This window comes from Euwallacea fornicatus, chromosome 15, assembly GCF_040115645.1.
Source record: "Euwallacea fornicatus isolate EFF26 chromosome 15, ASM4011564v1, whole genome shotgun sequence".
Taxonomy (NCBI): Eukaryota; Metazoa; Arthropoda; class Insecta; order Coleoptera; family Curculionidae; genus Euwallacea; species Euwallacea fornicatus.
The window spans coordinates 239678-251720 of record NC_089555.1 but is presented as its reverse complement, the minus strand read 5'-3'; the positions used below and the strand labels follow the sequence as shown (position 1 = coordinate 251720).

Sequence of the window (12043 nt, the reverse complement as noted above, 5' to 3'; positions counted from 1 at the left end):
CGAAACCACAGATGTCTTTTATTTTCTCCCCAATTCGCCATGCTCTCACGACTTTGAATTCTCTAGAGCCTCCTCTAAATTAATAATTTTGTTGAATATTTATGTAAATAAAACACAGCGCCGTTCCGTGTTTTTCATGTCTGCTTGAAATTTTCAAAATATGGAATTAGAAACGTTAATTTTTTCCTTGAACTTTCGGCCTTTTTCATTTCCTTGCAGAACGATGTTGAATTTCTCAAATCAACTTTCCAACTCAAAATTTTGTAGAGAACTATCAACTATGTTTCGTCACTGTGTCAGCAGAACACAGTGGCGCATCCCGTTCCTCAGCAATGCTAGGAATTTTCTTATGCGTAATGTTTATAATCTGGAATTAAATGCAAGTTATAGGTTAGCTCGGTTTGTAACAAGATTTATTACAGTTTCAGGCCTCAACGTTCTTTTTCTTATGCTATTTTTGATTCGAAGTAAATTTTTGCAATTTTTAAGCCGAATTTTTTTCCGAGACTAGGTCTAATCAGACGAGGCATTCTTACATTAGAGATAATTTCTGAATATCAACGGATCAGACAAATTTAGCTTTAAGTTGTTTCGAAGATATGTAAGTCACACGCCCAGACTCTACGATCTTCTAACAATAACTATCGCTCCTTCGCCATTTTCTCCAGAATTTCTTAATTCATCATACGTTTTGTTTCACAGCATAACGCAATGGTTGCTTGCAAAGACCACAATTTCCTAGAACAACAATTTCCAGAACAGTATTCCTTTTAAAGCGAGAATCCCGCTCATTCATCGATTACCTCTTGAAACATTTGCGCACTAGCTTCCAAATAGACGATACACAAGCGCAAAAAACAATTCTTTCAAATCAATTTAATGGGATTTACCAACTATATTCAAGCTAAAGTAACAACACTTTCACCTTAGTGTAACAGTGGTCTGATTCAGTTGGTAGACGAAATCCGGCTTAATACATTGTGTTGGTAAAACGCCCAATCTCGTCCATTCTCCATCCTTGTCGAGTTTCGCCGATCCCGACTTTCTTGATCCAGCCCCGGATCAAATCTCCACGAGTTTTGTGTGGAACAGGTGGTGAAGTTCGCGGATCTAGGAGTGGTGAATAAACGCGAAGTTATCCGAAAAGCCATAACAATGACGAGCGTTGCGGAGATATTAAATTATAAGAAGACGGACAAGGAGGATTACTACGCTATTTTGGGGTGCGATGAGAGTTCTTCGGTAAGAACATTCGATATTACAAACTAAATCTAGGCATATAGAGAAGACGCACCATCATACAGCAATTATCAACAACCTTGAGTTTTAACATTTCTGTATGATGCAATTCATTTATCAGGTTTTAAAAGTATAACCAAACAGCTACTGAACACAGGGATTTCCATGTGTTGGTGTGTTATAGTCAGGCAAAATGCGAATCGTTTTATGAGATGGTATAATAGACAAGGCCAACCTTAATGGAAGCCACCCCATGCTTATTCAATCTTAATTATCTCGGCTTATGAAGAGAAAATCGATACCCTTGAATCTAGTACAAGTTGATTTTCATATGCATAGATGCATATCTTCGATACGAAAGCTGGTTTTAATGATGCCCTTAAAGTTCATTGAATCAGCGGAAATTTAAAGCAAGGGGTGATTTGTGTCTCGCCCATGCCGCTACAGGGTTTATGATTAACATTTGAAATTTATTAATTAAATGGTAACGGCACCCTTGCAACCAGGAAGTTACGGATTAATTTCGCTTGGATATAGTTTATAATTCAATATGGAATATGAATTTCTCCAAAGCAAATATTTACGTACTTTTTGCTTTAATCTATCCCAAGGAATCGGCTCATAAATCTTTCCCTAGCGCGCTCTATTCAAGTCTTTGTCCGTTATAAATCTCGATATGCTTTGTTAATGTTTATCCAAACTAAGGTAAATCTGCCGGTTATGTTTAACAGATTCCCTGCCTCTATATTGTAAGGGTATAAACAAGATTATAAATGCATTTACTGGAAATTTTGCAAAGTTAAGTATTGATGGAACAATCCAAACAGCTCGTCTTCGGGGTACTCTTCAGGGTAAAAGATAAAGTTTTCTTAATAGAACACCACTGCGTCTGCACACTGACCTAAATCAAAATGGACAAGGTCGAATCACACACATGGACATGTCGAGAGGAAATGGAGAGATGGATATTTTTAATGTATTTGCAATTTGCATACGTTTATGAGATAATAGGATAATGAGATAATATATAGTTATACTGTTATAACTATTAAAGTCTTAAAGGTGGTGCTATTGGTTGGGAACAGGAAATAATATCTCAATCAATATCTTAATGCGATCCTTATGGTTCTTTTATGGTTTTCTTAAATTAAACGGAGATATCCCGAATACCCTGAATTTAGGATATATTCGGTGGAATTTGAAACATTCGGCAACACGGTTAAGGACCATTTAGACACTTGAAAGTTTGTTATCCTTGTAGCACTCATAAGCTTTGTGAAAAAACGTCCGTAGCAATTTGACAAAAGTGCGGCGCAATGTTGCCATTTAAGCAAAGGGGTAACGGCCCTTGATGTCTTCTGATGCCCGACCGAAATAGTTTTCCCGTATTGTCTTCAATGTAAAATTTCGCCAGTCAGATTTGAGCAGTTAGCGATTGCTCCTAATGACGTGGTTTCGTGTCCAGTACAGTGACGCATATACGCGGTGTTGCGAAATGTTGTTCACACAACTCTGAGGCAAATCCGACACTTAATAATTCGAAAAACTGCCTACACATGTCTTTTTCAAATTTCAACATGCCGTATCTCGATAACAGCAACAAACCATTCGCAGATCTGTATTTATTGAAATTCTTTTCCAACTTTTGTATTCGGAATATGACTTTCGAATTCTCGGAAACACTCTCAATAATATTGCTATACTAGTAAACTAGTCAGACTCTACATTTTAGGATACCAAAGCAGAAACCAAATATAAAGCATAAAAAATAGTGATTTTTTTTTCATCTTTGGAAAATCATTTTCTTTTGCAGAAAAATCTGAAAAGTAAGAAATTCCTTCGTACTAAAATATGAGCGGTATGACAATTTTAAAGCTATTCAGGATTTAAATAACTTACGGAGCTTATGCGCTGGAAGGAATATGTGCTAAAAGCGCTATTATTGCAAAGTACGCTGAAATTGTACTCTGCCATTTCCAGGTCGAACAAATAAACCAGGAGTATAAAGTGAGGGCGCTCCAGTTTCATCCAGACAAAAATGCCGGCGACAAAGAAATGGAGGAGAAATTTCAACTGCTGAATGTAAGCGAAAAAGGCTTTGTTCTCTTTAATAATGTATATCCCAATTTTCGAAGAAAATCGATTCTCCTTAGATGCCACTAACAAGACTTTTATTTGATCAGTTCGTGGAGCTAACACAATCAGATTCTCGATTTCAGGAAGCTAAAGAAACGCTCACAACCCCGGAGAAAAAGTTGCTCTACGACAAATGGAAAAATAGCGGAATTTCCATTGGGTACAAGCAGTGGCTCGGCATGAAAGATCATGTGCAACAAGTAAGTTTATGAAAAAATGGGAATTCATGGATGGTTTTCACAAAATCGATCAGCATAGAATGCCTCAGTGCCTCGACAGAGTTCTAACGGGCTCTGAAAGCCCTTCCAATGAAAATAGCCCCTTTCGCCTCGTCGAACATCACAAATACGGTGTGAAATTAAACTTGAAAGAAAAACTGTTATTCTTTTTAGTCCATGCACTGGTCGACTCCAAAAACCAAAGACCGCATGCTCTCATCAGGAGGAAACTCTGGACCTTCGAGTTTGGGCTCCGCTACAACAGCCGCCCAAAGGAGGGCCTCCGAAGGGGGGGCCAATCTGCATTGGAGCGCCAAAACGGGCAATGCGTGGGGAACAGGGTCGGACGCCCACAGCGAAGTTGTCAGTAAATTTAGGAATTACGAGATCTAAGTGGCATTTTTGAGATCGTCCCCGAATACCCCAAAAGTTTATATGTATTTTGAAACTTTGCTCGCTCCCTTATTAGAACCCTTTATTGGTGTTTGCAGGGTCTGTTATTTTTTTACAAGAAAAATTACGATGTTTGCAGAGGATTGTGCTACTCGAGGGTTTGATGGGACCAGATGAAATAATAATTATTAGTGTGAAGGCAATCAGTTATTGCTTAAGCCATACTCGATAAATGTAACAAAATAACAGATGTTTACATTCAGAGACGTTATTCTTTACGTATTTATGTATAAATGTTCCCCTACCTCACGTGATGACTTTCCAAATTGGCTTATTTGTATGTTGGATGTTGATGTGTACCCCATGCATTTGTATTTAAAAAGTTAAATTTTTATGAAACAAACATATCTCGTGACATATGAATACCTACCTTAATGTAAAACTAAATCCGTCTCTGTTATATTAAAAATGTCGCATATGGGGGTGTTATTGGTCGTGTTTTCCCACCCCTTCGTGTGCTATAGATCCTATAATACAGGGTAAACTTCCTTTGGAAAAATATTTATTACGTACCTATATCTACTGAAATAGTGCACACTAAATTTAATATAAACTCCCTATTTTTGTAGCTTTACGACTTTGTAAATATTTCCCCCAAAAGTGTTTAAAAACAAAATTTTGATCTATGTTAACGTATATACTTATTTATTGTTAGTAATGTAAGAAGTATATATCCTTTTCAATTATTATTGTGGTTTTAAACGTGCGTCAATATATGTATTGGTAAAAAGGAGCCATTATTTTGCTTCGTCAAAGTCACATTATAAAAGGTTCCTGCCAATGCACCAGTCGCGGATACTCCTGTATGTGCATGTAGAAAAATGAAAATAAACTGAACATCATCTTCCCCAATAATTCGAACAATTATCTTTCAGTGACCTTTAAAAATCCCAATTTAGAAGTTAAATATTTCTTTATTCGTTGAGCCGACCTTTTCCTTAAAAAATAAACTTAAGTAAATCGGGCGCTTCATTAATAAATCCGCAAGAACATAAGGACAATCGATGTAAATATGTAGAATATGTGGCATGTGCAATAACCCAACTTCCATTCGACCTTATAGAGTGGTTTCAATAAATTCTAGGCTGCGTTGTGGTCTCCATCCAAAACCAAAAAGGCATCGGACGCTCATTCTGGTGGTTCCGGACCTTCCAGTTTGACCGTTGCGGGTTCCCCCGGGTCTTACCGACGTGCATCTGAAGGTGGGGCCCATTTGCTCTTGAAGGGCCGAAAAGGTGGCAATAAGGCCGGTGAAGAGAAATCTCATCAAATTTAAGTAAAAATAACTTATTCAGTGTTATTGTGAACATATTATAGCGTTGCTCATAAATAATCAGTTGTCTGGTAGTTTCTGTGAAAACGACGACATTTGGAAACATAGTTAATGCGCAGCAATGACCTCGAAAGCGACCGTTCTCTTCTTACTTAAATACTTGTCAATAGATCACCTGTAGTGGTTTGATAAATGAGTAACGCGATGTTGCCGTGTAGGTACAGTTTTGGCTTCTTTCGAAAGAAATCTTACAAGACGAATAAAAATCGGTGCTTAGCAGTTATAAATAAATAACTTTATATTTAATTTTATATACAATAGCTACAAAATCCTGTAAAAATTAGAATGCCTCTTGAAACGACACTACGCTCAAAATTACCTAGTTATAAAAATCACAAATCACATTCTAATAATTATTGCATTATCCTGATATTACACAATACTCATATATCAGACCTTTTATGTATAATTACTTCGTTAAAACTTATTACTGGCATAGTCACGATATAATTACTTTACATTAAAATCCAGTCGGTTAACCAAAAATTGGTGTGTTTTAGGCAGTTAATTCGGGAAGAGGACGTTCCATGGTGCATTGCCTGCGGAACTCTTGACCTAACTCGTGAATCCATTTATTCGACACTGCGGAAAAATTCATTTATAGACTATGACGCCTACCATCAATCATGATAATATAACATAGTCAAATTTACAGCAGGAAAACTGCAATCTGAAAATTTGACTTATTGAAAAAGGGCCACAATCGAGGCAGTTTCTGAAAGATTTTTTCGTGTTAACTTGAAATTTTTGAGATTGTGGAGAACATAAAACACTCTGAAAGGCGCCTGCTTAAATCGGCACCTGAGACTTTTTGACGAATTCGGACATTCAAAAAATGAAGACTAAATGCGACAGACTGACCGATTTCGTCCACTTTCGTTGTTTTACTATGAAAAGTCTCAGATCAACGCAGATATCCTTAATCGGCCGTTTGTCGCACTTTCTGGATGGATGGTTCTGATCTCCGCTTACTTCAACTTCGCCAGTAGACTTACCCCATTTTGAACCTGCTAAAACAGGACAAGCCGCATGTCTAGTGCGTTTATCTCCCTCTCCACTTGGGAATAAATTATGCCAAAAAGCGGCAGTACCTTTCCTTGGCCAAAGAGCCGTTTTTGCGACCGGGAAAACTGTGGCTCCCCCTTGAGGTACGTCACTCATCTACAATGACCAGCATCAAGCTTCTGTTAGTTCAAAAAAGCTTTAATATTTGCTCACGTAAAACAGTACTGTGGCAATTCTGTTGCCAGTCCCCAAATTCTTAAAGGCATTCTTCTCTTCTTTCTGCAAGGAATACTTTTGAACTCAAAAAAGTTGTTCCGATGAAAAAATAAACATTACCCTGGCAAAGTCGAAATGAGGGTCATAGTGTCCTCCAATGCCATAATTGACTACTTGCAATTCTTCAGCTGTGGACATGGACAGACCTGTCATGTCAGCTACACGCTGAGCCACGTCAGCTATGTGCTTATGCTCTTCTTCTTTGAGCCACGCGGATTTACTTATTCTATATTGAGCAGTTTCTAAGGCACCTGTTTCGGAATTTTGGACGGTGGCCCTTCGGAACTAAAAAACTTTCAAATTGAATCTTGAACTAAAATTCTCACGGTGGCAACACAGCCCATCCTCATCGATAGCCTTCAATGTCGCCTTATCTTTGTTGCACTCATGGGCTCTTCAATTAATAAATCGGCCCTTTTGGTAGATAAAACAACTGCGTGGCATTGCCATTTTCGAGAAAAACCTACCCTGGGATGTGCGAGTCTCTTGATGGTTGCAATCTCATTATCGGACATCACATCATGGAAAATAAATAAATCGGGTTCCAAATGGGCCTCCTCTACTTTGAAGGGCGCTATTATCAGAAATGGGTTATTTCTTGTTAAATAGCGACACTTTAATTTGGCTTGCATTTCGACTGGGGTGGAGACTTCTCCTCTACATAGAGCTTCGTAAAGGTCCCTTCCGTAGGGATCATCGTAGTTGGGCTATAAAAAATCCCTTTAACTGAACAATACAACAATTTTCCCATGTTAGTTTCCGCCACCATTTATTAGAAGATATAACACGCCAAATAAAAAATGGTGACAATTACTTTGTGGAATTTTACCCCTATAGTCTCGATGGCCTCAGAATCATCGTCTCCCTTCTTCCTTATTTCATTTTGCACCTTTTCCTGCTCTTTCAATTGATCTTCATAATATACTCTGTTCCCGAGAGCGCGAGAATGTGTAGGGATTAATTCCAAGAGTTTATTTGTCAAATCCAAAGCTACTGCAATATTACCTATAAGAAATTCATAACTTAGTTTAGATTTTTATAGGTTGAAAACGCCCAACCCTGTTTGTATATCGAAAAGGCTAAATACTCCAAAATATCGCCTTGGTCCGCAGTTTTATTAGATTCTCTTTTCAATCTGGCTTGAGCCTCCTCCATCCAAAGTTGGGTATGGTAATAATCAGCGTTGTTGTAAGACTGTCTTCCCAACTCAAAGCAATCAGCTGCGCTCAGCTCTGTGCTGTATTTAACCCCATTAAGTTCCCCTAGAGGAATCGGTTTCAAATTATTTTAAATAAAATTAGGGCGTAGCTAATTACCTCTGGCTAATGATGACGTATCCAGTCTGTAAGTGTCCTGAAGTCTCATTAGAGCTACTGCAGCTCCATTCAGGTCTTCATCAGTGGGGAATTTCATGTGCTCTTTAAAGTAGGAGATGTTGGCTAAAGTATCTGCAAAAAAGGAACTAGAGAGGCTGTACGATCGAAATTATCATGACGTGAATTTACCTGCATTTAAAGTGGTACTGACTAAAGCCTCCACGTGGGTCCAATCCGCTGTCAACCTCTTCACCAAAGTATAGGCGTTGATTGGGTTGGCTAAATACTCTTGAGGGTCATCCCTGGCCTGGTTCTGCTGTCTTTGGTATAGAGTAATGTATCTGAAACCCACAAATCTTTCCAATTTCCATAACAAAACCCCGCATCGGCGCTACCGTTTCAGAAGCTCCAACTTCTGTTCTTCGGCCTTGACATAATTCTCTAATGTGTTGATGAGAACGTGCTCAGTGTCCAGCAGGTCCTCCAGGTCCACCATTGCAGTAAAAACTTCCGACCGGCATGATTTCGATAGGAACAACAGTGATATCACTAGTGAAAACGTATGGCACTTGGTCATTGTAGGGTCGTGCTGTAAATGTTTTGCCGCTGCATTAAAACCTTGCATCACAAAGGTGAGGAGATGATAATGATGATGATGATCATGAGAGAGTATATACAGAAACAATTTTTTTACTGTTAAAGGTTATTGCATTGTTATCCTTTGCAGTAATTTCTATTTGCTCGATAGCAGGTAAGTCGTCGTGACTACGTAAGAGTTGCTAAAACCTTTTAAAGATGAGATTTATACGATACAAAAATATCTGGTTGGATAATATCGTACCTATTGCGATGACATTTGATTTAGTATGTGACGATCCGTTATTGTTTAGGCAATTATATTGACACTATATTGGCTCCGAATTGGGTCAAATATAAACATTTTTTAGGCATAAGCTGACATACAATAAAAGCGAATTATTGGGTAATTCAAGGTGATTTGTTTACCCAAAGCAGGCGATTTGCTAAGGGAACATTTTGCAACGTCTGGTATATTATTAGCGACGTTGTACGTAGCGACGTAGTAAATACAGATGGGAAAAAAGTTTTTTTCCTTTTTCAGAGACAGCAGTGAAAGAAAAAGGGACATTGGCTTGGGTAGGTACTAAGTATGCAGGCTCAGGTACAGGCACATCTTCAATGACAACAAATCTCACGCAATGCATCAATTAACGATGGCAATTTGTAACGTAAAAAACATTATTTGACCGCAACCAGGCAAAAAAGACGAAGTTTAATTACTAAATTTCGGTTCGTTTATATACCATAAAGCGTCTTAAATAGCCGTGTAATTCTTGTCAATATCCCACACTTGAGTGCTTTGAAATTTTAGTGAAGTAATAAGCTTTGTTACTTATTTGACATCCATTGCACTGTGAGCCTACCACATACTGCATACTACAGGCAGTTTTCTTATATGTAGCATGCTGTAGTATTTGGCTGATCTATATTAATTATGGTTGGCGAGACTTTAGTAACTAATTAACCATTAGAATGGTCAGTGAAATAACTCGTTTATTTCTCTAGTTGAATCTTACGGAAGCGATTTAGCCGGGATTTACTGGTCGGGCAGAATTCGGTTTTAATCATGCATTGTCGAAAATATGCAATTATTCCAAAATAATTGGTTTCCGTAAATGACAAATTTTTCGTTTTCCTATCTACACACATAAAACGTATTATATATGGAAATTCATGGATAGTTTCGCAATGATATATGTTAACAAATATGTTATTTTAATGTAAAACGAAATAACGTACTACATGTTTGTATAGATAACTTGAAAGGACATTATTAGTGGGATCTTTGGAATGTTACAGAAATGACACTGGTTGCATGCAAGACGGTCAAACTTCGAAACTACCTCCTGGATAACACCAAGCGGTTATTTCAATCGTGGCCAAGTTGCGCAAATATTTCCAAAATTATTTTTGTTTCTGTTGCAAAACCTTCGCTTTACTTATTAAGCGAGTTTTTGAGCTGGTTCGGCACTCATTAAGGTTAAATTGCCTATAGAAATACCTATAACAAAACACCTCTTTTAATTTTCTAGCAAAATGGGGAGTAAATAAGAGCACGTTCTTTATACTTTTTAAAGGGTGTAAAGTGAAGTTTTCCCCTTAAAGCACCCTGTACATTTTTGAATATTACGATTCTACCAATCTCTGAAAGAACAGTTCCTTAGTGCACTTTCCTTTAGCGACTATTGCCGGATTTCGAGCAATTTCATCCTTCATGACCATATGATTCAAAAATGTTCGAGAGAATTTACGCAATGCTTGCCGTGCTATACTAAACCTTTACTTTTTCATTTCAAGCGACAAGTATATCTGACGATTTTCTTATGGGCACGAGGAATATCGGGACGACTAAGGGCGTTCGATTGTTCAGTGAAAGCGTCCATCACTCGGTACAAAAAAAAAATCATACAATGTAATATTAAATTTTCGTTCTTCAGGACAGGGATTTTCTATCACTATGTAGTACCTTCATTAGCTCCTCTTAGGTACCTCTTGGACTTTAGCTGCTTTTGCATAGGAAACCAAATATACACAAAAATACACTGAATTATAATTAATTTATAATGTTTATTATTACAGATTCTTCGGACCGTTGTAGTTTGTAAAATGCGTGAAATTAAACAGTGTTCATGGTTTTATCGTAAGTTCGGGCTGCTTTCAAGTAATTTAATAAATAATATGCTTTAATTTGAATGACTTTAAAACAATTTTTCAATTATAGTCCATGTTCATAGACAAAATAATCTGCAATTTGTAATCACCAAAACTAATTCAGTCACGTACGCACCAGAATTAAGACTACAGGCCTGCATAAAGCGCACTCCCGATTGGTAAGTGGGCATGACATTATCTGCCCTGGCCCTTACCTACTTAAATGCACAAAATAAAATCCTTTGTAACTTGGATCTATGTGGTAATCTTCGACTTTCCCTCTAGGGCCTGTTAAACATATTCAAAGCATGGAATATTTGATTTTATCCACGTTAAAGGAAGCTGAAGCTCACCACGCGATGATTAAAAACTTATTTAAATTCAAAAGGCAATGCCTTTTACAATTTAACTGGCAACAATTAAGCATATATGATTCCTCCACCAAACACGATGTAATCACAGTGTTGACAATCCTGATTTCCTGCAGCTGTGGATACCTTCTGAGTTGGCACTTGTCCAGAATTTTATTGTAAATTCCGAATTTTCCAGATATTTTTTTAAATAAAAAAAACTCCCAAGTTCTTAAGACTATCCACCCTTCGCAACTTACTTGCTATTTACAGGAGACTTTCGACCACCTTCTTGATGCTGGAGAACTACGAATCAACACTACCCCGCTGACCCATCGACTTCAAGTCAAAAACTGATTAACTGCTGATGCATTTGAAGAAGAATGATCTAATATACACATGTTATATGTTTATTCTACCATGTGTTCTATCTACAGAATTCAGGCCGCAGTTGCCATTACTCTCGATATTATTGACGCCCCAGAAAAGTATCGTTCCGTTCGAAGCGAGCAAATTGTACGAGTGTTAGGGAAACTTAGCAAATGTGGCAATGGCCAACCTTGAGTGAACGATAAAACGGAGCGGCCCCACCAACGTTGGAAAAGTACATTCGTATGGATTTGTGTCTTGTAGCGCCGTCTGTGGACAGGAAGCTGAGCTTAAAAAGGAAAGGCTAGAGTTTTCTTTTGATAGTGAAGGAGTAGCTGCTGGATAAATGAATAGAGAGCGCGGGAATGTGTAAAATTTTTAATTAACTTAAGAGAGATTTTTGTTAATGAAAATTCTTTGATGGCGAAGAGAGTGAAAATTTAAAGTTTTAATGAAAATGTATAAGTACATATATAAATTGCTAAACGACGGGCTCTAACACCTTGTATAGTCTACAAAACTTTGAATAATTAATAAATTTCTAAGAAAATTCTCTTAAAACGAACGCACAGTGCTATTTTTGCCGCTCCATGTAATCGAAAAATGGACACGTGTCCT

At 37.6% G+C, this 12043-nt stretch overlaps 2 protein-coding genes and 1 long non-coding RNA gene across 6 annotated transcripts; 1 reads left to right on the top strand and 2 right to left on the bottom strand.

Annotated features, from left to right (window-relative positions):
* Positions 1 to 396: 396 nt before the first annotated feature.
* On the bottom strand, positions 397 to 930 carry LOC136343796 (uncharacterized). Its single transcript, XR_010732847.1, has 2 exons — positions 804 to 930; positions 397 to 738 (listed from the first exon to the last, which is right to left on the bottom strand). It is a non-coding gene; the product is annotated as an uncharacterized lncRNA (long non-coding RNA).
* On the top strand, positions 897 to 5382 carry jdp (DnaJ domain-containing protein). Of its 2 annotated transcripts, XM_066290741.1 has the most exons (5): positions 897 to 1242; positions 3220 to 3321; positions 3459 to 3575; positions 3768 to 3956; positions 5131 to 5382. In XM_066290741.1, the coding sequence occupies exons 1-5, from the start codon at positions 1156 to 1158 to the stop codon at positions 5320 to 5322; spliced, it is 687 nt and encodes a 228-aa protein (XP_066146838.1). In that variant the 5' UTR covers positions 897 to 1155; the 3' UTR covers positions 5323 to 5382. The 2 variants fall into 2 exon arrangements, with proteins under 2 accessions (XP_066146838.1, XP_066146839.1); XM_066290742.1 differs by lacking the exon at positions 5131 to 5382 and having other exon boundaries at positions 913 to 1242; positions 3768 to 4901.
* Positions 5383 to 5592: 210 nt separating this feature from the next.
* On the bottom strand, positions 5593 to 11516 carry PH4alphaEFB (prolyl 4-hydroxylase subunit alpha-1). Of its 3 annotated transcripts, none has more exons than XM_066290721.1 (11): positions 11303 to 11516; positions 8372 to 8565; positions 8166 to 8317; positions 7977 to 8108; positions 7719 to 7922; positions 7475 to 7665; positions 7128 to 7367; positions 6721 to 6945; positions 6598 to 6663; positions 6375 to 6540; positions 5593 to 5961 (listed from the first exon to the last, which is right to left on the bottom strand). In XM_066290721.1, exons 2-11 carry the CDS (start codon positions 8551 to 8553, stop codon positions 5876 to 5878), a joined length of 1644 nt encoding a protein of 547 aa, XP_066146818.1. In that variant the 5' UTR covers positions 8554 to 8565; positions 11303 to 11516; the 3' UTR covers positions 5593 to 5875. The 3 variants fall into 3 exon arrangements, with proteins under 3 accessions (XP_066146818.1, XP_066146819.1, XP_066146817.1); XM_066290722.1 differs by having other exon boundaries at positions 7490 to 7665; positions 11317 to 11515; XM_066290720.1 differs by having other exon boundaries at positions 11317 to 11514.
* Positions 11517 to 12043: the final 527 nt, after the last annotated feature.